Here is a 21,240-nt window from a genome sequence, read left to right on the forward strand (position 1 = left end):
TCGATTTACTCGGGTCAAAGTGGTAACGCGTTCTATGCCGCATTGTGATTCACGTGGTATATTTGGTTGCTTAAAACCATTACCTACTGAATGGGAAATTGAAGCCAAAGTGTGCTCCATGGAAATGGAGTTTTGGTGGAAATTCTTTAAGGTGGTAAATTGGCTTGTCCCACATTGTTTTGGTGGGAAGTTTTGAAATGGTTTATAAGGCTTAGGGTGAGATACTTGGGGTGTGCCCCAAGGGGTACCCAAGTGTTTTAGAGGGAGAGGTTATGGACAAAATGGGCTAGACCCATTGGACCCAAAAATCACCACATGCGCGCACCGCCGCCGCCGTTCGTCCGGTCGGTCGGGCGGCCTGGGCTGGGCCTGGGCCTGGGCTTGGGCGCGGGTGCGTGGTTGGGTTGGGCTTCTAATCTTTTTGGGCAAAAAACATTTGAATTTAATTTTATTTTTTGGTAAAATAAAATCCAGAATTCAAATTAAACTGATTTGGATTTTCTGTACATCCAAACAGGGCCCTTCTCGTTTTTAAACAGAAATAAATTAGTTTGGAATTAGTGCACACCCAAACAGGGCCTTTCCCGTTTTGCTATCTGTTTAAATTGTTAACAGATTCAAATCTGTTTGAATTCAAAACCAACAGATATCATACCTGTTCAATTCAAAACCAAGAGTCACCTTTACATCTATAAATAGGACCACCCTCATTTGATGTTATTCATTCAGAATTTTCGTATTCCATCATCTGCAAATTATATTCTTCATCTTGCTGCATTTTATTTCCGAAAAAAAGAGTGTAAACACTTAGTGTGTTCGTAAGGCAAACAATTTGTAGTGCTGCTATTGTTCGTGGTAAGATCATTTCATCCTGGGAGATAGACGTCCAAATTCTGAAAGTACCGTAGAGAGGACGAATCTGTCTTAAGGACACAGTGTTAAACACTGGACTTGATCAGAAAAGTTATACAAATAAATTAACCAAGTAAGTTGTTTAATTTTATTCTGCTTTTTATTTGTTTAATTAATCAGATTTTATTTTTGTTTTTGTAACAAAATAAAATCTGTGGTTTTATTTATTTATTTTTTATTTCGAGTTTGATTTTTGTAATCAAACAAATTCTCTCATTTTTTTTATTTCTTTTATTCTTGTTGTTGTTTTGTACACAACAGAATTTAATCTTTTTAAATACAGTGAAGATTGTCCAACAAAATTTCATTTTTATTTATTCATATTTAGATAATATTGATTTAGTATTATGAAAATGACACAACCATTGAAATTATTTCTCACCTGATCTCATTATTTTTTGTCAGAAATAAAATCAATAAAATAAAAGAGTTTCATTTCTCATAATTTTTCTCATTTATCATTATTTTTTCACCCAACTTACCTACAGAACATAAAAAGAATAAAATATATTTTCTTATTATTTCTTACCATTTTTACAAAAGAACATAAAAAGAACAAAATATATTTGCTAATTACTTCTTACCATTTTTACAAAATCACTATATCCAAATCAAAGTGTAAGATGACAAGGTTTGTCCAAAGAGGGAATTAAGCTCCTAAAAAAAAGGTAAAACGGCGCGGTTTTGAAGTTGAATTGGTAACGCTTCATCTGTACAAAGCTCCGTTTCTGTCTCACTCTACCATCTCTCACCCATCTCGAAGCGATCATTTCACGGTCTCACCTCCTTCACAACTCTCTCGCTCGATCGAATTCTCTCTGGCTTTGCTCTCTTTCATCAGATTATTTTGAAGTCTCTAGGTTTCTCCTTCAGGCCGAGTTTGAAGGCTGATTTCGTGAGTCTCACTCTCTCTGATTCTATTTTTTTTTTTAATTTATTGAAAAGATATGATTATGTGTGTATACGAAGTTAAAAAATATTGAATTGATTGCCAAATTTGCAAGTTTTTTGTTCAGATCTGTAACTTTTAGATCTGTATATACGAACTCCGATCTGTTCGTTCTTACTTCTGTTTGATATATAGACACACTAATATATTGAAGGAGAATATAGATCTGAGTCAACAGTTGCAGCATGCAAGAAAAGTATATGAAAGATTATGAAAAATTGGATCTTGATGGCTGATCAAGATTACAGATAATCAATATTAACTAATCAAGAAATTAATGTGATTTTAGCATGCCTGAACACCTAAGGTTTTTGGTTTCTTTTGCTTTCTGTTATGTTATTCTCTCTGTTTGGTCATAAAAAAAAAAAAAAAAAAAAGTGAAGGAACAAAGTTTTGAATCTTGTGTTTAGTACTGGGCCTAGTTGTTTTGGAGACTTATGTTTTCAAGGGAAAGTGAGAGAGGCTCATAGCTTCACATTCTTCTGTTGTTCTATGGCTTCGTTTAGAAAGTTGCTATTTTAGTAGGCTATTTTAGTTTTTGGCTATTTTAGTAGGCTATTTTAGTTTTTGGCTATTTTAGTAGGCTAAAATTTTTGTGTTTGGGAAGATGATTGGATTTTTTTGTGGTTGGATGTGATGTTTGTGAGAGAAAAAGTGAAATGATTATGGGTTTGATGTGATATTTTGTCTTATTAGCTATTTTAGCCTATTTTTGTCTTTTTGTGAATTTTAGCCTAAACTAGGCTATTTTTTTTTTGTTTTCTTGTTAACCAAACACATGGAAATGAATTTGCATTCTTCAATTACTGGTGCTTTGGTGATATTATTATTGTTTCTTTTCTATTGTTCTTCATTTTCTTTCGAGTTTTGAGAATAATTAACTCTGTTTCTTGTTAAAACAGACAAGTGAGTAAACAATTCTTTTGATTCAGTTGGGGTGTTGCTACTGCAGTTGTCAAGGTAAGTGTTTCCGTTGCCTCTCTTTTCATGTTTGGTTTTTGCATTTTTTCATTCAAGAAAGTCATGTAGTTAAAACATGATAAAATATTAGAAATTAAATGGTGATGTGATTTATAATGTCCAATTCTTTAAATATCTATATAGGCTATTAATTGTTCATGCCCTAATGCGATATTATGTTGATTTTAATCTCTTCTATTTGAGCTTTCCTCCATGTCAATGTTTTAAAAGGCTCCAAGCGCACTGAGACGACAAGGTCACCTATAGCCTAAGCGCGAGGCACGCGTAGTAAAAGCAAAGCAAAATTATAAAGTAGGCAAACTTTTTAAATAACAAATATATGTAGTATATTAAAAATATGATATCCAACAAAAAGTATAAAGTATTACATTCACATCCACATAACTTCAAAACAACTAAGCTTCTAACTTGTGGTTCAAAAAGGAAATTAAAAAATATAAGTCTTATAGTTGCATAATTATACTCAAAACTTAATAGACATCATCATCATCATGAAGAACTTCATCTCCTCCATCATCATCATTTTCGTTGGATTTGTATCCATCCACATCATCCTCTTCAGCCTCATCTTCATCTTCCCATTCATCTTCTTCATCTGCAAGTTGTTGGTGTGTTGTCCTAGTTGTGCTTGATCTAGTTCTTTGGTTACTCTCCTCAACTCCAGCAGCTACAACAACATCATCCCAGCCCAAAGAATCATCATCAAATTCTCCATCCTCCTAGTCAACCATTCATTGCTCTCATCAATATCTTTCAAAGAGATGGGATCAATATTGGCACGTTTCATGTATCGATGCTTCAATTCTCTGTTATACTTCACAAACCCCAAATCATTGAGATGTTTTTGAGCCAACCTATTTCTTTTTTTGTTGTGAAGCTCCAACAATAAATAAAAAGGCATTTAAATTCATATATAACTGAATTTGTTTTTGGAATTCACTAATAGATTTGACAACGGGTACTCACATGTTCAAACACACTCCCATTTCTCTCACAGCCAGATGAACTACAAGTAAGACTAAGAACTTTGATGGTAAATTTTTGCATATTAGGAGTTTCATGACCAAAAGAACAGCACCAATCAGCTGATCATGATAATTAGTTAGCACTTAGCAAACATTTTGAAGTAGAAGGATACTAGAATAGAACATTTTAAATGATTACTTGGTACCCTTGTACTTCTTTGTCTAATTGCCATAGGCTATGGAGCACGGGTGCGGGTACGAGTACGGGTACGTCGATACGTCAAAACTCAAAAAAAGTATGATAAGGGTACAGTTGCGGTACGTCGATAATTTTTATTTTTATTTTTATAATTGTGGTTAAAGATCTAACCTACAAATTAAAATTTAATATCAAAACTAAAAAGAGAACTACAAAAATGGTCATAACTAATATCATTTTAAAAATTAAAAATTAAAATTAAAATAATTAAAAGTTAAAAGTTTGATTTATCATTAAAATGAAATTCTAAATTATTATTATTTTTTTATAATTTTTTTTTCCCTTCAAAAGGATAAGTCAGTGTATTCAAAAGGATAAGTCAGTGTATAATTATATTATATTGTATGGAGAGAAGGATAAGTCAGTGTATTCAAAAGGATAAGTCAGTGTATAATTATATCATATTGTAGAGAGAGAGAGAGAGAGGGTGTAAATAAAAGAAAGAGACCTTTACCAATTCCCATACCAGTTTCCCCTTCCAACGAAGACAATTGCAGCACCGGACCATTCTCTCTCTCTCTCTCTCTCTCTCTCTCACAGCAAATCAACCCAACCCACCAGCAGAAATGGCAACAAGTCCGACGATTTGAAGCCCTACGTGATCTTCTAGGTGGATTCAGATCGCCGTCTCGCCACCAAGTCTGACGACTTTGGCTCCACCCGCCCCCGTCTGGAATAAGCACTTCGTCCTCCCCCTTTCTCTCCCTTTCCACGACTCCCTCCTCACCCTCAAAATCTTTCACTCCAAACCCTCCGAGACCCCTAAGCCCTTAGTCGGCTCTCTCCGTCTTGCTCTCAAGAAACTCGCTGGCAGGGATGAGAATTCGAAGGAAGAACTAAGATTGAAGATTATGATGCCCCGATAAACCAGGTTTGTATATATTTTTAATATTACAAAATAACCCTCTATTTTTTTTTTTTTAAATAAAGAACATAAAAAAATTGCTTCGGTACCCTGAATCTCTTTGCAATTTGATTTTTTGCCCGGCGTACCCAAAACGTACCCTACGGCGTACCCCTTCGTACCCACGGCGTACCCATGCCGTACCCAAATGTACCAAACGTACTGGACCCCCTTTGGCCGTACCCGATACGCGTGCAGCCGTACCTGTACGTGTACTCGTACCTACTACGTGGTACTCGTATGGCACCATTTTTTGAGTACCCGTGCTTCATGGCCATAGGAATTTGAAAAGTCCGTCAGCCCTTCTCATGCTTAGCCAATTTTGCACAAACTTTATCTTGGACCTCTAGCGTTGGGATCAACCTTGATATACATTGATATAGGCCTGCCATGATTTCTTTGTCCTTTGGAGCATTTGGATCTTTGTAAAATAAACTTGGATTTAAATAAAACCCAACAGCATTCAAAGGGCGATGCAATTGAATGTCCCACCTTTGATCAATGATTTCAAAGATCTGTTTATACTTCTCTTCCTTTCCATCAAATGTCTTTGCAATAGCTTCTTTAGCCCCATCCGTAGCCTTGTAAATATATCCCATTGGAGGCTTTTCTTCACCATCAACCATTCTTAGTACATGAACAAGAGGACATGAAAACTAAGTAGAACAAAGGAGAAAAAAACAAAGCAAGAGAAGAACACTAGAGAAGAGAAGAAGAGAAGCAGAACAAAGGAGAAAACAAATAGAGGCAGAAAAAACGTAGAAAAAAAGAGAGAAAAAGACCAAAAATGAGAGAGAAGAGAAGAAGAGGAGAAGAGAGGAGACGACGACCAGAAAAGTAAAGCGAAAAAAAAAAAAACAGAGTAGAACAGAGGCAGAGAAGAAAACTAGAGAAGAGAGAGAAGAGAAAAAGAGGAGAAAAGAGAAGAATAAAGCAAAAAAAAAAGAAAAGAGTAAAACAGAGGCAGAGAAGAGAGAGAAGAGAAGAAGAGTCGAACCAGAGGAGAAGAACCTTCCTAGTTGTTGTGTATTCTTCCTATCGCATTGACGCATCTTCTTCTTCTTCTCCAATAGGGTTTTTTTTTTTATGTTTTTGCTCTTTTGACCCACATTTTGATCATTTTATACTGTAAATGAGATTTTATTCTATGTGGGTATCCACACAGAAAACCAGATGGGCTATTGGAGTGGAAGAAACGCAAAGCGCATAAGGCGCTCGCCTCGAGCCTCAACATAAAGCGCTCACCTCATTGCCTCGACTGAACCTCCTCTACTTCGCCTCGCGCCGCCTCGCCTCGCCTCGCTATGCATGAGGCGCAGAGCTGTGCCTTACCTCGCCTCGAGCTTAGGTGTGCGCTTAGGCGCACTTTTCAAAACACTGCTCCATGTGAAACATCTCATGTTTGATTGTTTGTGATTTAGGGCATAGTTGTCAAATCGGAATTTGAATCTTGAATCGAAAATGGTATTGTACCGAATTGCAAATCGAATCGAATCGTGAATCGTAAAGATTTAGTCACATTTTTTTAATTACATAGAAAATATTTCTACACATTTAGATATTAAATATATTTAATAAATATGAAATATTTGAACTTAAATCAATAAAAATATTATTTTAAATGATGATCATATGGTCTAGGTAAGAAGTTAACACTGGCTCCCATGTTTACCACTTCACTTTTTCACTTTTAGATACTATTTCTGATCAATCGTTCTTAATAAAAAAAAAAAAAGCAAACAACAGACTTTCAATTTTCAAGTAACAATAACTCAATAACAATGTTTTTAACTTTTTACAAGGTTAAAAAATCAAAATCTTCAAACTTTTCAAAAATCTTACTTGATACCTTCAAAAAATTCATTTTGTAAATACAAGTACTTATATAAAATTGAATATGTAAGCTTAGAATATTGTAGAGAGACAAAGTTCATTTTTTTTGGGCTAAGGTTTGAGTATTTGAGAGTAAATAGGGAGAGAGAAAGTTGACATATAGTAACCCTAGAGACCTTAAAAAGGTTGTGTGAACCATTTTCCAACAATAAAAAATCAAAAAAGAAAGCCAAACATCAATTTTAGCGAATCGAATCATTCACAATTCGCCGATTTGATTCACCTACGATTCATAGCTATTTGTGATTGACATAACTTGTTCGAATCGATTACCTACTTAGTCGAATCGAATTGTACTATTCGAATTGCGAATTGTATGATTCTAATAATAGAGATTTAGGGCTTTTCAATCAAGCTCACAATATAAGCTGAAAATGAAATTCGTGAGTGATTTTCAATTTCTTTATCTCTAATTTTTGAACATTTGTGATAATTTTTGTTAAAATATGAATATATATATACATGTATATGTGTAAGTAATATTGGTATTGCTTTAGACTTAGTTGCTTGTATATGTAGAGCCTGACAATCTTTGTGTACAGTGTTAGTGAAAGCTTATTTAAGATCTCTATGTGCTCAGTGCTAAATTGATTTGAAGCAATCTGGAAATCACTTTCTCTAGAGGTTAGCTTTTTCTCTTCTATGTTTTTGTGCCTATGTTTTGGTTGAATAGTCTTTGTACTATTTTTGTGACGTTACGTTCTTATATCTGTTGGAGTATTTGTTTTGCTTGAATGACCTTGGTGTTGGACTCTTGTATTGGTTGTGTAATAGGACTCTTCCTTCTTCTTCTTTTTGAGTGTTATTGTCTTGTCATCATTATGTTTTTATTTTTTTAATTTTTAATTTTCGTTTTTATGTATGAAATGGTTTTTATGAATTTTATTTGTTATTCATTGTTTTTTGTTTGACTAGGTTATGTAATAAGATTTTGTTGACTAGGAAATACCAAAGGAGTGGAGGAAGAGTAATTAAGTGTCAATCTATAAAAATAAAGGAGATGTCTAAAATTGCAATAACTATAGAGGAATCAAGCTGATGCGTCATATAATGAAAGTGTAGGAGAAAGTGATAGAACGTCGATTGCGAGATATAACAGAGGTGTCAGAGAATTAATTTGGATTTATGTCTGGTAGGTCAATAATGGAAGCGATCTATCTTTTGAGGAGAGTAATAGGAAAGTATAGATAGAAAAAAATACATTCATATGGTTTTTATCGATCTTGAGAAAGTATGTGATAAAGTGCCTCAGGATATAATTTGGTGGGTGTTAGAAAAGACAGGGGTGACAAAAGGCTACATTGATGTGATTAGGGATAGGCTATGTTACATGGACTCTTCAAAATAAATCAAATACCCGTGTCGGACACCTGACACTCGGACAAGGGTATGAGATATGTGTCGGATACTTTTCAACGGATATTTCTTATATAATTGTATATAACACTATTATTATATGTACATATTGTTGTATAATTGCTATAAATGTCATTTTGACACTATAAGTTAAATATAATACCATTTTATCTCACACATTAGATTAAAAATATAAAAATATGACATTTTTTTGCCGAGTCCGCGTATCCTTAAATTTATGATTTGATGAGTCCGACCTCTAGATACATACCCGCACCCGACACCCGTACCCGAGTCCATGTAACATAGGGGATAGGTATGAAGGTGTAGTGACCACTATTAGATAGCTGACTAGAGAGACAAGTGAATTTTTAATTGTTGTGGAGTTGCACCAAGGATCAACCTTAAGTTCTTATCTTTTTGCTTTAGCTATGGATGAGTTGAAAAATGTTCAGGATGACGTGCCATGGTGTATGCTTTTTGCAGGTGACATCGTGTTAGTGGATGAGAATAGAGAATGAGTTAACACTAAGTTGGAGACTTGAAGAGACACACGTGAATATAAAGGATTTAGGATAAGCAGAACTAAGATAGAGTACATGGAGTGTAATTTTAGCAATAGTCACAATGAAAACAGAGGAGAAGTGAAGACTGAGAACCAAGAGCTACTTAAGAGTGAACATTTTGGTTATTTAGGATCGATTATCATAACGGCTAGGAAGATTGGAGTAGATGTAATCCATAGATTTAAGTTCGGGTGGCTTAAGTGGAGGAGTGCGTTTGGGGTACCGTGCGATAAACAAGTACCCACTAGATTAAAAGAATAGTTCTATACTATTAAACCAGCGATGTTGTATGGGACGGAATGTTGGGCAAATAAGAAATAATATGTAGATAAAATGAGTGTTGTTGAGATAAGAATGTTAAGGTGAATGTGTGGCAAGACTAGAAAAGACAGAGTTAGGAATTATTATATTCGTGAATGGGTAAGAGTAGCACCGATAGAAGATAAGCTGAGAGAGAATAGATTGAGATGGTTTGATCATATATAATAGAAACCAACATAGACAGTAGTGAAGAGATGCGATAGTGTGACGGTAGAGGGAAATGTTAGGAGAAGGGGTAGACCTAGATTGATGTGAGCTAGTTTAGTAAATAGAGATATAAATCTCCTTAATTTGACTAACTTTTGATAAAGTCGAGTGGAGAAGAAAGATTCATGTAGCTGACCCCATTTGATGGACTCAAGGCTTTGTTCGATTTGGTTTGGTTTGGTTATTCATTGTTTTTTATTTTCTTTTTATTCTATATATATTTAATTTTAAATTTTATAAAAAAAAAAAAATTCAAAAGGCTTATGCCCCAACGCCTCACCTAATCAGGAGTAAAATGCTTCGCCTTGTGCTTCCGCCTTTAAAAGCTTTGGCCATGTAAATTATAGATACTAATTTCAGAAATTCCTTCAGTGCGGGTTACATTCTTGTTGGACCTGCTACTTGTTGGAACCTAATATCTGAGAATGTGTTGTTTAGATGTTTGTTTACCCATCAGGGTCTTTCTGTAGAACAAACTTTCTACGATATACCCAATTTCACAAACTATGGTCTTAGATTTGTCAGATGATGTATATGAAAGCATTGAAAGGTTTATTATCTGCATCTAAAAATATGCAATCATGAGTTAATTATGGATCCTAGATTCTATGTCACTAAAAGTAATTGATAATTAAGACTGCAAGAATAAGTGATTACTTTTCTTATTGATTACTTTTTCTTATTTATGTAGGCAATATGATGCAATAGACCTCTTTAGAAATATTTGGCAAGGTTGTTAAATGGAAGACGGTGCATTAATTGTGAGAAAATGGGAGGACATGGACATTGATATACTCGTGAAGATATTCCAGTCTTTCGATATCTTTGAGTTAACTGCTGGCATTGGTCAAGTTTGTAGCACGTGGCGTTTGGCTGCTTGCGATCCCCTGCTGTGGAGAACTCTTGACTTATCAATGTTGAAGTCTAACTTCATTAAAATCCCGTTAGAGCCATATGTTTATGTGGACGGTCGGTCTGATAAAACTTTAACGCGAGTCTTGAAGATTGCTTTGAATCTAAGCAGGGGAAGCATACTAACGCTAATTTTCCATTTCAATCTCTATGTCAGCGATGATCAGTTGACTTATACCGCAGAAAGGTATGTCAAAGAAATCAGTAGCTTGTCTGGCTTTATAACAAATTTTATATTCCATGGCATCATATGTATATATATACTAGATCTTGGACTACGTAACTGCTTCACTTTAGGTCCCAAAATATCTCTACCTTTTTCTGAGGCTGAGATTAATGTTGTTTATATCCCACAGGAGAACATGATGTCCCCTGCAACCTGGAAATCATTTTGATAAAATGTGTCTTTGATATGCATATTAAAGTAGTAGTGAGTATTGATTAATTTTAGAGGAATAGCATTTTGGAATGGATACTCAAAATTGGGATGGGGTTCAATTTGTCATTTGTTTGAGTGGGAATACATGTGGCTGTAGTTGATAAGGTTTTCCAAATTTTGTATAGGCAATAATTACCAAGAATTTGTACAACATAAGAACAACTTTTGATTGATTCCGTGCATTATTTTTAGTCAAAATTGAAGTTGCCATAATCTGCTCAAATGCAGGATAACATGGCTTTTGTTGTTATATAATGGAATCACACAACATAAGCATTGCCTTGAACTTTTTTTTCTATCCATCCTAAATAAACAGTAAATCTTATTATGTACTACCTGGTTGCTTTGACATGTTATCCATTGTAATGACATTATAGGGATGACTGCAGTTAGCATTGGGTTCTTTTTGTCATTACCAAAATATAGTGGCATGCATTAATACAAGTAGACGTGTATGAGGATCTTAGCTCCCACCATCTGCTGAAAATAAAAAATAAAAATAAGGAATGGCAAAGGAATAACTCCTTGTATGTGACTTTTTCCTTAAAAATAAATCCCTTTGTTGCAGGTGCCCAAGGCTAAAACGACTTGTTATGCCAGCTTGGAACCGAATAAAAAAGACTGGAATATGCAGGGCGATCCGCATGTGGAAAGATTTGGAGTCGCTGACTATGCCGAGCATAGCAAATCCCCCATACCTGATGGAAGAAATTGCGCAGAACTGCAAGAACTTTTCCGAACTCAAGATCATGGGTCCTTGTGACATTTTCTTTGCGTCTACATTAGTTACTTTTCTTCCAACCTTAAAGGTTTTAAGCCTCCGGTGCTCAACAATCTGGAGGGATGCTCTGATCACTATCTTGGATGGCTTACCAAACTTAGAGGTGCTAAATATCTCGCATTGCCTCCTTATCGAAGTCCCTCCACCTCCTGCAGCGAGAAGAATTGTTAGGGAGCTTGATGAATCAATTCTTGAGAAGGCTTCTAGGTTACGTGAGTTTTACACGTGCATGGATGACTCGTGCATTATGTGTCAGCGGGCTAGAAATGATGAAGGGCTTATGAGGTGGTACAAGTACGAAGAAGGGCTCTGGAAAGCAGATGAGGTCAGATCACTTGCCCTTTGATATCGGAGCATCCTCATCTTAGCGGGTTAGATGACCCTCCTTTTCTTTTCTAGCAAGTAACTTCTTATGTGCAAAGGCATAAGCAACAGAATAAAACTTTGGTTGAGTGGATGTAGCTGAATAGTAGTGCTTGTTTCTCTGTTCATCAACTTGGCATTAAACATATCCTACTTATGAGTGAGTGGGTTTTGGGGGGGGGGGGGGGGTTGGATGTAGCCGAATAGTAGTACTTGTTTCTCTGTTCATCAACTTGTCATTAAACATATCCTACTTATGAGTGAGCGGGGTGGGGGGGTGTTGGTTTGGGTGGGCGACCAGTTGCTTTTTTAAAGTGTGAGGTTTTTATGTCTACACTGTACATATAGTATAAAATTGTCCCTTTTCTGTTATTGCAAGCCATTGCCATTGCCATTGCCATTGGTTTTGCCTCTGTTTTCTATAATAAGCTTTAGAAGTACTTTCTTTTCATAATTTTTCTTTTAAAATTTTGTTTTGTTTTGTTTTATTTATTTATTTATTTAATTGTGTTGCTTTTATTACTTAAACATTAAATAGTAGTGAGGTTAGGTTAGTTTTTGTTATGCATTGTTTGCTGTAAACCAGAAATTGTGAACAAAGAAAATGACACTTGACTCTGTAATATTGTACCGTATTTGAGCCAAAAAAGTTATGTTCTTCCGGCAATTGGTAAGATTTAAACTCATCGTGCTGGGATGAGGATTTTGTAAGACAAACCATTGAATGGCTGACTCTTCAAGGATCAATTAATGACATACATTGGCTAATTTGTTTAGGTCTGATGATTGATTGGAATCTCTAACAAATGTTTTTCATTGCCCTGATCTTTTGAGAAGTACTTTTAGCTTTTCTGTACTGTAGTCTAACTTAACACACAACAATGGTTGCCATAGTTATCCGGGGAATTTTGAATAAATTTCAAGTTTATATTTGTTTGGTGGGTAAGAAGTAAGAAAAGGAAGAGAGACTGGCAACTTCTACTCCTAATTTTTAATGTGCATGGTTCTACTGTTAGTACATACTACATGTTAGGCATGAACTATTTCTCCAAAGTAATCTTGTTTACCAGGTATACAGTGATATAAGGGTATGGACAACGTTTTCGACACATACTCAATTTAATCACTTGATCTTTTGATTTTTTGCAATGTTTAAAGAATAAGAAAACTCACTTTTACTAAAAAAAGAATACTTGTAACTTCTAACATAGATGAAAGAGTAGGTGGTGGTTGGGAAGTTTGGAACTTGGGTTTTTTTTGATTTTTTTTTACAAAAAGATATACTTTTGGCAAAACAAAAAAAAACACATCCAAATAAAATATCACATCTAAGTCCATGATCATTTCACTTTCTCTTTTACAAACATCGCATCCAATCACAAAAAAATCTATCTTTCCAAACACAAATTTTTTTTTCTCCAATAATATCTTACAACAAAAAAAACCTACATAAAAATTCGTTTCTCAAACACCCACTATATATATAAATCTTATTCAAATTTAAGTATATTTTTACATGATTTATAACATTATGTGTGTGTCTAATGAATATATATATATATATATATATATGTCATATTTTAAATACGTATCCTAATCTTAATATTTTAAGATTTAAATTTATAAAAATTTATGACTTGAACAAGTACCTATATCTAATACTAATACCCGAATCGATTCACATGTACATGTGAGACATAAATTTTCATAATTTTTTTACATGTACTCCAAATCTAGAAATTGTCTAAGCAATGCAATTGAAAAGTTGATTATTTTAGTTTTTGACTATTTTAGTAGGCTAAAACAACTGTGTTTGGAAAAAATGTTGAATTTTTTATAGAAAAATGTTTGAGGGCTACAATTTTTGTGGCTCAAATGGCTCGAAATTGCCAAAATTGTGGCCCTCAACCATTACTGTTTTTTATAGTTGGATGCTGATGTGAGAGAAAAAATGAAATAATTATGAGTTTGATATAACATTTTATCTTATTAACTATTTTAATTTATTTTATCTTTTAATACTATTTTAGTTCAAAAAATTAAAAAAACTTCTCCCCAAACACTCCCAGTGGCTGATCATCATATATCCATAACAATGGAGCCAAACTTATGGATCCAAACTGCACTGTAATTGTAATATATGCCTTGTTTGCCTTCGCCTCGTCTGTCTGGTTTTTGCACCAACCGCGTACCTACCCCATTAACACTAAAATCTCCATGTCATCCCTTCAATCATATTACTCCATCCTCGTCTTCAAAATCACTTCTATTTTTTTTTTTTGGTTAGGAATTGATTTTTTGATTAATAGCAATTCATTTTTGACTTTTCAATTTAATCGAATGAAAGTAAAGAATTTTTCATTTTTTTATTTTCTTACCTTACTAAATCTAAAACCAACATAGTATGATAATACTTTATAAACATTTAAATGTCACATGAAATTGTACTTACACAACACATTTATGGGAAATTTTATTTTTACATATCTAATTATTTCAGTACATACAATTAATGAAATATTATTTTAATGACAATTATACCTTAAACTAAAATAACTATAATGGACATCCACCAACACCCATGATGTTATATAAAAATATTTTATGTACACATCTTCAAAAAAAAAAAAAAAAAAAATCTCAATGTACACCTTTTGAGTAAAACAAAACAAAACTAAACTCTAGTTTTTCCATTATTGTCACTTTGCTTGTTACACACTCTATACTCCTCTATTGTTTGCAAAGCAATAGTCTCATAACAACTCTTATATTGCTTTAATCTTTACATTTATACTCTATTATTTATATCGTTTTCTTATTAGTTCCATAATTTTTGCTTGATTTTGTTATGGAAGAGTTGCAAACCAATGGAAGTTCAAACTTAAGCAAAAATATGTCTGCTGACAGCAAAATCAGTGATGAAAAGATCAATTTTTCGTGTAGATTTTTTTTTTCTTTTTACGGTTTTCACTTGGACAACTAGTGCCGAATTATTTCATTATATTCAGTTATCAATTGCTGAATTATTTAATTTATTTCGACACTTTAAGTCTGAAAATAATATATTAATTCGATTTTTTGAACACCCAATTTTATTATTTTTTTCGATATTTGGAAATTGAATTTATTAATTTATTTCGGTTATCAAGTGCCGAATTGTATTGTTATATTCGGCTCTGTATGGCCAACTTAAATTTTTTTCCCCATTCTCAGATTGCATGCATTGAACAAATTGAGGTTCGATTTGATATTATGATAGATTGTACTAATCATTTCACAGCAAATCAGGAAATGTTTAACATGAATTTCGTAAGTTGATAATTTTTATTAGTTAGTTTGTTTAGTTTATTCTTATAAAAGTTGTATGACATTATATACAAGGTTTCGACAATAAAAATGAATTGCTTATTTGGGTACGTGATACTGGAAGGACCAATGGTTTTGTTATTATTATAAAGTCGTCGGATTATGGTGGCGATCGCAAGAGACCAAGAATTTATTTTACTTGTGAGTGGAGTGGCAAGTATAGATCGCGTAACAAGTTGAAAGATGGCTCGAAATTTTTTTTGAGACAAACTGGTACAAAGAAGCGCAAATGTCCATTTGATTTAAGGGCATACAAGTTGAAAACAAATGATGAATGGACATTGAATGTAGTTTGTGGATTGCATAATCATCCAGTTGCGGAGCATCTGTAAGGACATTCATATGTAGGGAGATTGTCAGCTAATGAGAAGTCACTATTAGTAGACATGTCAAAGAGCCTGGTAAGACCAAAAGAGATACTCATTACACTCAAACAGAGGGATGCCCTTAATATGAGCACAATGAAGACAATTTACAATGTATGACATCGATGTAGGGTTCTATAAAAAACTGGTAGATCCCAGATGTAACAACTACTGGGTGAATTAACAAAACATAAGTACATTGAGTGTCATTGATGTGAGGAAGGCTCTATGACTGTCACAGACTTGTTTTGGGCATATCTAGTGAGCTTGGATTTGCTTTGTACATTCTCTTGTGTGTTGATTGTGGACTACACATATAAAACAAATAGATATCAATTTTCTCTTCTTGAAATTGTGCGAGTGACATCAACTCAAATGACATTCTCTATGGCTTTTACATACTTGCAAGCTGAGTGGGTTGATAATTATGCATGGGCGTTACAAATATTGCTTGATCTTATGGATAACAATATTTTAATTGAAGTCATTGTCACAAACAGAGAACTTGCCTTGAATGCCATTGACAACATCTTTCTGAATGCCCAACATTTGTTATGTCGTTGGCATATTAATAAGAATGTATTGGCGAAATGCAAAAAAATGTTTGAGACAAAAGAAAAATGGAAAAAGTTTAACAATGCATGAAACTATTTAGCATTGTCATCGACTGAAAAGAAATACAACAATCACCTTGCTATACTGCATAAGGATTTCAGTAACTGTTATGAGGCAGTCAAGTATGTTATTGTGAGTTGGTTGAATGCGTATATAGAAAAATTCGTTGCGGTACATACAGACACGTGGTGCATTTTGGCAATGTTACAACCAATTGGTAATATTTGTTTTTCATTTTCTTATAAATAATATTGTTGTTTTTAATTATTATACTTGACTATTTTTTATTTACATCCATATGAACAGGGTTGAGAGTGCTCATGCTAGATTGAAGAGGCAATTAGGTTCAAGTCAAACGACACTTGAGATATCATTTGAAAAAAATACATTGTCTACTTGAGTTGCAACATGTTCAAGTAAAAGTATCATCCGAGAAGAGTTTAACTATTTCAAACCTTCTCAATTCAGAGAGCTTCGGAGTAATGTGTCTATCTATACGTTGGAGTACGTGTTGGCAGGGAATAAGAGAGCAAATTCAGTTGGAATTGATGTTGCAACATGTAGGTGTGTTCTTAGGTGCATGCATGGTTTACCTTATGCTCACGAGATTGCAGATTACATGAGACAAGTCCGCCATATTTCACTCGGTAGTATACATGTACATTGGATGCGACTTAATATATGTGTGCACAATCTGATGGTCGACAAATTGGTAGTGACTTGTATCCCAGAACTTGAATGATTTTAAAGCGGTTCAATGAGTTTGATATTGCCATGCAATTGGATATGTTGAAGAAGTTGAGGGAAATTGCAAACCCAGCGAGCACTTTCCTTATTGAGCCTGATGTAAAGCCTAATCCATGTCGAGGACATAAGAAAGTTGATATATCTTGCCGTCGTGACCCGTGTGCATTTGAGTTGGTTGACGATGACCATGATAGCCAGAGCACATTAGCTTCCAGTCAATCCAAGGAAAAAGAGCTTCGAAAGTGCATGAGAAGAAATGGAATGTGAAGACAAAGACATGTTGTACTAGAACAAGTTTATCGAGTGCATATGCTGGTGACTTCCCGTCTATGTTAAAACCATTCATAAAGTTGATGAAGGATGTAGATGGTGATGGGAATTGTGGTTTTAGAGTTATTGCAGGTTTATTTGGTCTTAGAGAATGATTAGGTGCAAGTTAGGCGTGATCTGCTACATGAGTTGAATGATCACAAAGATGAATATGTCGTACTATACGGGTCACATGAGAGGGTTGAAGAGCTAACAAACATCCTGTTATACTTTGAAGATAGCCCAAGCTTTGGTCGTTGGATGACTATGTCTGACATGGGACATCTTATTGCATTATTTTATAATGTCGTCTTGTACCACTTGTCATTGTAACAATGTCTCACTTTCTTACCTTTGAGATCACCGCCAGTAACCCCTGTTGATTGTCGCGAGATTGCCATTGGATTTGTTATTAGAAATCATTTTGTGCAGGTGTAACCTATGAAACTTACCTACCATTGTTGTTTAATAATTGTGTAATTGCAAATTTGATGTATTTGGTAAATATAATTTGGTTGAATTCTCATTGGATGTTCGTGCAGGTATTTTTGGAGACCGGTCATTCGGTAAAAATAAAAGGTTTAAGACATTAGTTTTTATGATTTATACTAGCACGGAGTTATGAAATGAATATCATTTTACCATTGGATTTTGTAATGGCCATTTTTTGATGGAATATCATGAGTTATAATTGTCTTATTTATGGAATGGATATCATATTATTTACATTATCTGAACACAAAACATAATGAAAATAATATTAGTCAAGTGCAACTACTGTTAAAGAGTAATAATATTAACCAACAAGTATCCAATAAAAAAAATAATATTAACTAGTAGTTCAATCCGTCCACATCACAAAATACATGTCTCCTTGTACATAATGCAAAGATTAATAATAATATTAAAGAGTACTACTGATAAATGCCTACTACTAAATCCACCAAAGCATCCAAAAAGTACATAATCCAAAGATAATAATAATATTTGTCTTCTTGTACATCCACCAACACCGTCACAAAATACCTAATATAACATTATGAACTACTATCAACTACGCCACTGGCGAGTGTAATGTGCTCCAAAACGATGTGCAATATAAGACCTTGGTGCAGACCAACCCTGAGTGGATGTATTGAGCGCAACTTCACCAATATGCTGATTTTGAAGAAGGTGTTCAATTGCATAGTAAAGCCTATCAGGATTTGAACATTGTCCTCATAGCCAGGTTCAATAAAAGGATATGTAATCTGATATATCTGTGGCATATGCTATATTATGAGAACAAGTACAACATTATATACATTGTTTGAATAATTTGCATACATAATTTGTAATGTAAATGAAAAAGATGATACATGTGCGTCTTAAATATGATACTGATAATGATGAATATTTGGGTACACTTGAGAACGATGTGCTGGGTTTTGAACATACATATGGGTAATAGTTTGGTACCAATCCATGTAACTAAGAACACAATCCCAAGGCTACCGTACCGGTGTACTCCTCCTCCGTTCAGATAACATGTGGTTGTCCCATTCCTTCCAAATGATGTCCAAGTATGCATACATAACATTTTAGTGGAGAGTTGTGGCTCCTCGAGAAGTATGCATAGGGCCAAGTGGTAGATTAGGGATTGTCTGCACTCTGCCAAACTGTTTCAAAACTCTATCAGGGTGATATCTTTCAACTACTTCCAAACACTTCAAGCAACTGTGGTAGAACGTAACTGGGTGACATAGATGGACATCTTTGCAACTCTGATATGCGTCCCAAATAATCTACAAACAATAACAACTCTAAGATATAACAAACTGTAAAATTTGTATGAAATAGAGTTTCAATTTTTGAAGGACTTTTTAACTTATATCATGTACAACCAACCTATCAAGCTCCTCTTGAAAAGCCTGCAATTGTGTCTCTTCACCAGACTCTCTTTGAGAAGTCCAATGGTAAACTTGTGGCATGTCTTGAGTGTAATTCATATTTAGGTGTGGTCGGAATTCACGAAAGTGCTCATAAATCCATCCTTCAAGGGGTGTGATGTAACGGACTATTTATTTCACACCAGACCTGCTAGTGTACCCAACTGTCTGTATAAGTATGCCAATGCAGCAGCACCCCAAGCATACAAAGGTACGGTCTTCAAATCGGACAACAAACTCAAATAAACAACGGGGACCCTAGTACCAGTCTTGTCACTGAAAAGTGTACAACCCAACAAAAATAACAAGTATGCTCTACCTGCACATGCAATTCTTTTCATTGAATCATCGTCTGTAACATTATGAAAGTATGCCCTCAACCACTCAACCCTCACTGAATTGCCTCCAGTACTAGACATCTTATATCTGACCTCTTGCTTATCAATTTTCAAGGTATTAACTACTAATGAAATGGCTCGCCTTTTTGACAACTTACGCACGCTAATAGATTGGTCTACAATGGGAAGTCCTAGGATAGTGGCTGTATCGTCCACTGTGATAGTCATCTCTCTAACAGTCAAATGGAGTTGTTTATCTCCAGTTGCCATCTCTCAACAAAACTGGATACAACAATTTTGTTGACAAAGCGGTATGTGTAACGAGCTAAGTGTGCAAGTCCTGACAACTTAACTCCACAATTTTTACAAATGTAGCGTTGTTGCCTTGTTCCCACCACGGCCACGAACGAATCTTAGACAAGTGATTATAACACTTCAAGGGCCCCTTTTCATCAGCACCATTCTAAATAGCTACACAACATGACTTCTAAAACTTTAAGGATTGATGGATTAGTTGGCCCTCCCGAAAATGGTTGAATAAGGATATCTTCATCAACAATGTGAGCATAATCACCGGTAGGGTCATCATCCATGGCAATATCATCCATAACTGGTGCATCATGTATAGGATCAGCATCCATGGCAATGTGTGCATCATCATCATGCACTCAAGCACGTCCACCTCTACGTTCAGCATTCTTTAATTCACGGAGTCTTCTGTTTGAAGCTGTTATTGACCGACGTTGACTAGGACCGGCATCCATCTGCATAAGGAAAATTGTTCTCATCAATCCAATATAGCATTTATAGTGAAAACACTAACAAATATACAATCAAATAGTCAAATTGTAGTCATCAACCGATATAACAATAACAACTAGTTGTGCTAACAATATAATGTGGGAATAACAATACTGCACATATTTTTTTTTCTTCTATTGTTATGTCTTGAAGTTCACAAAAAAATAAAAATAAAAAATAAAAAATAAAAAATAAATAAAAAGATAAACATACCTATAAAATAATATTGTTGGAAAAGAACTTAAGGTAAAACCAATCTTGGTGGCCTATGTAACTTGGTCTAAATATATATATATAAATCCATTCGGAAAGTTCAGTGCCGAAACAACACATAACTTTCGGAACTCAAATGTCGAAAATATTACAAATGTTCGGAAATACAGAATCGAAACAATTTATTAAATTCGGAAACTAACTATTAATTTTTTTATTTTTTTTTGGAACTAATTAGTCGAACTAAGCACTTTTATTTGGAAGTTAAGTTCCGAATCAAATTTATACTTTTGGAAAACCAATGCCCAAATTCCCAAACCGTAAATCATAAGAAAAAAAATCAAGGGTTTTATGGCAATGGAGTGCATAGAGATAACAAAATGGTAAATGCAATAACAAAATAGAAAGATGCCTTACCTTCAACACTATTTTGAAAGGTTTTCAATGGTGTTTTCAATGGAGGTTCAATAGGGTCTTCAATGGAGGCGTTCAATGGAGAAAAAGTGTCTTCACTTCACTTCACTTCACTTCAGACTTTGATCTTCAAAGTTCTTCATGTGGGTGGGTCTACAAATGAGGAAAATAGGGTCAATCAAAAGTGTGTGAAAATGAGGGTTAAGTGGTGTGTGTACAATGGTTATGAGTGAAGGGTACAATTGTAAACTTTAGAGTGTAGATTGAGAAATTTAATTAATAATCAAATTAATAGGTGTGTGTATTGAGAAAAGATATGCACTAAGGTAATTAAGT

General features: G+C 34.4%; 1 protein-coding gene across 4 annotated transcripts; it reads left to right on the forward strand.

The window, feature by feature from the left end:
- Positions 1-1,508: 1,508 nt before the first annotated feature.
- On the forward strand, positions 1,509-12,259 carry LOC114265972 (F-box/LRR-repeat protein At3g48880). Of its 4 annotated transcripts, none has more exons than XM_028206851.2 (5): positions 1,509-1,807; positions 2,764-2,821; positions 7,444-7,487; positions 10,005-10,412; positions 11,233-12,259. In XM_028206851.2, exons 4-5 carry the CDS (start codon positions 10,054-10,056, stop codon positions 11,789-11,791), a joined length of 918 nt encoding a protein of 305 aa, XP_028062652.2. In that variant the 5' UTR covers positions 1,509-1,807; positions 2,764-2,821; positions 7,444-7,487; positions 10,005-10,053; the 3' UTR covers positions 11,792-12,259. The 4 variants fall into 4 exon arrangements, with proteins under 4 accessions (XP_028062652.2, XP_082737586.1, XP_028062650.2 ...); XM_082881460.1 differs by having other exon boundaries at positions 1,520-1,807; positions 7,406-8,183; positions 8,536-10,412; XM_028206849.2 differs by having other exon boundaries at positions 1,520-1,807; positions 7,406-7,487.
- Positions 12,260-21,240: the final 8,981 nt, after the last annotated feature.

This window comes from Camellia sinensis, chromosome 1, assembly GCF_055761805.1.
Source record: "Camellia sinensis isolate YWXY chromosome 1, ASM5576180v1, whole genome shotgun sequence".
In the NCBI taxonomy this organism is placed as follows: Eukaryota; Viridiplantae; Streptophyta; class Magnoliopsida; order Ericales; family Theaceae; genus Camellia; species Camellia sinensis.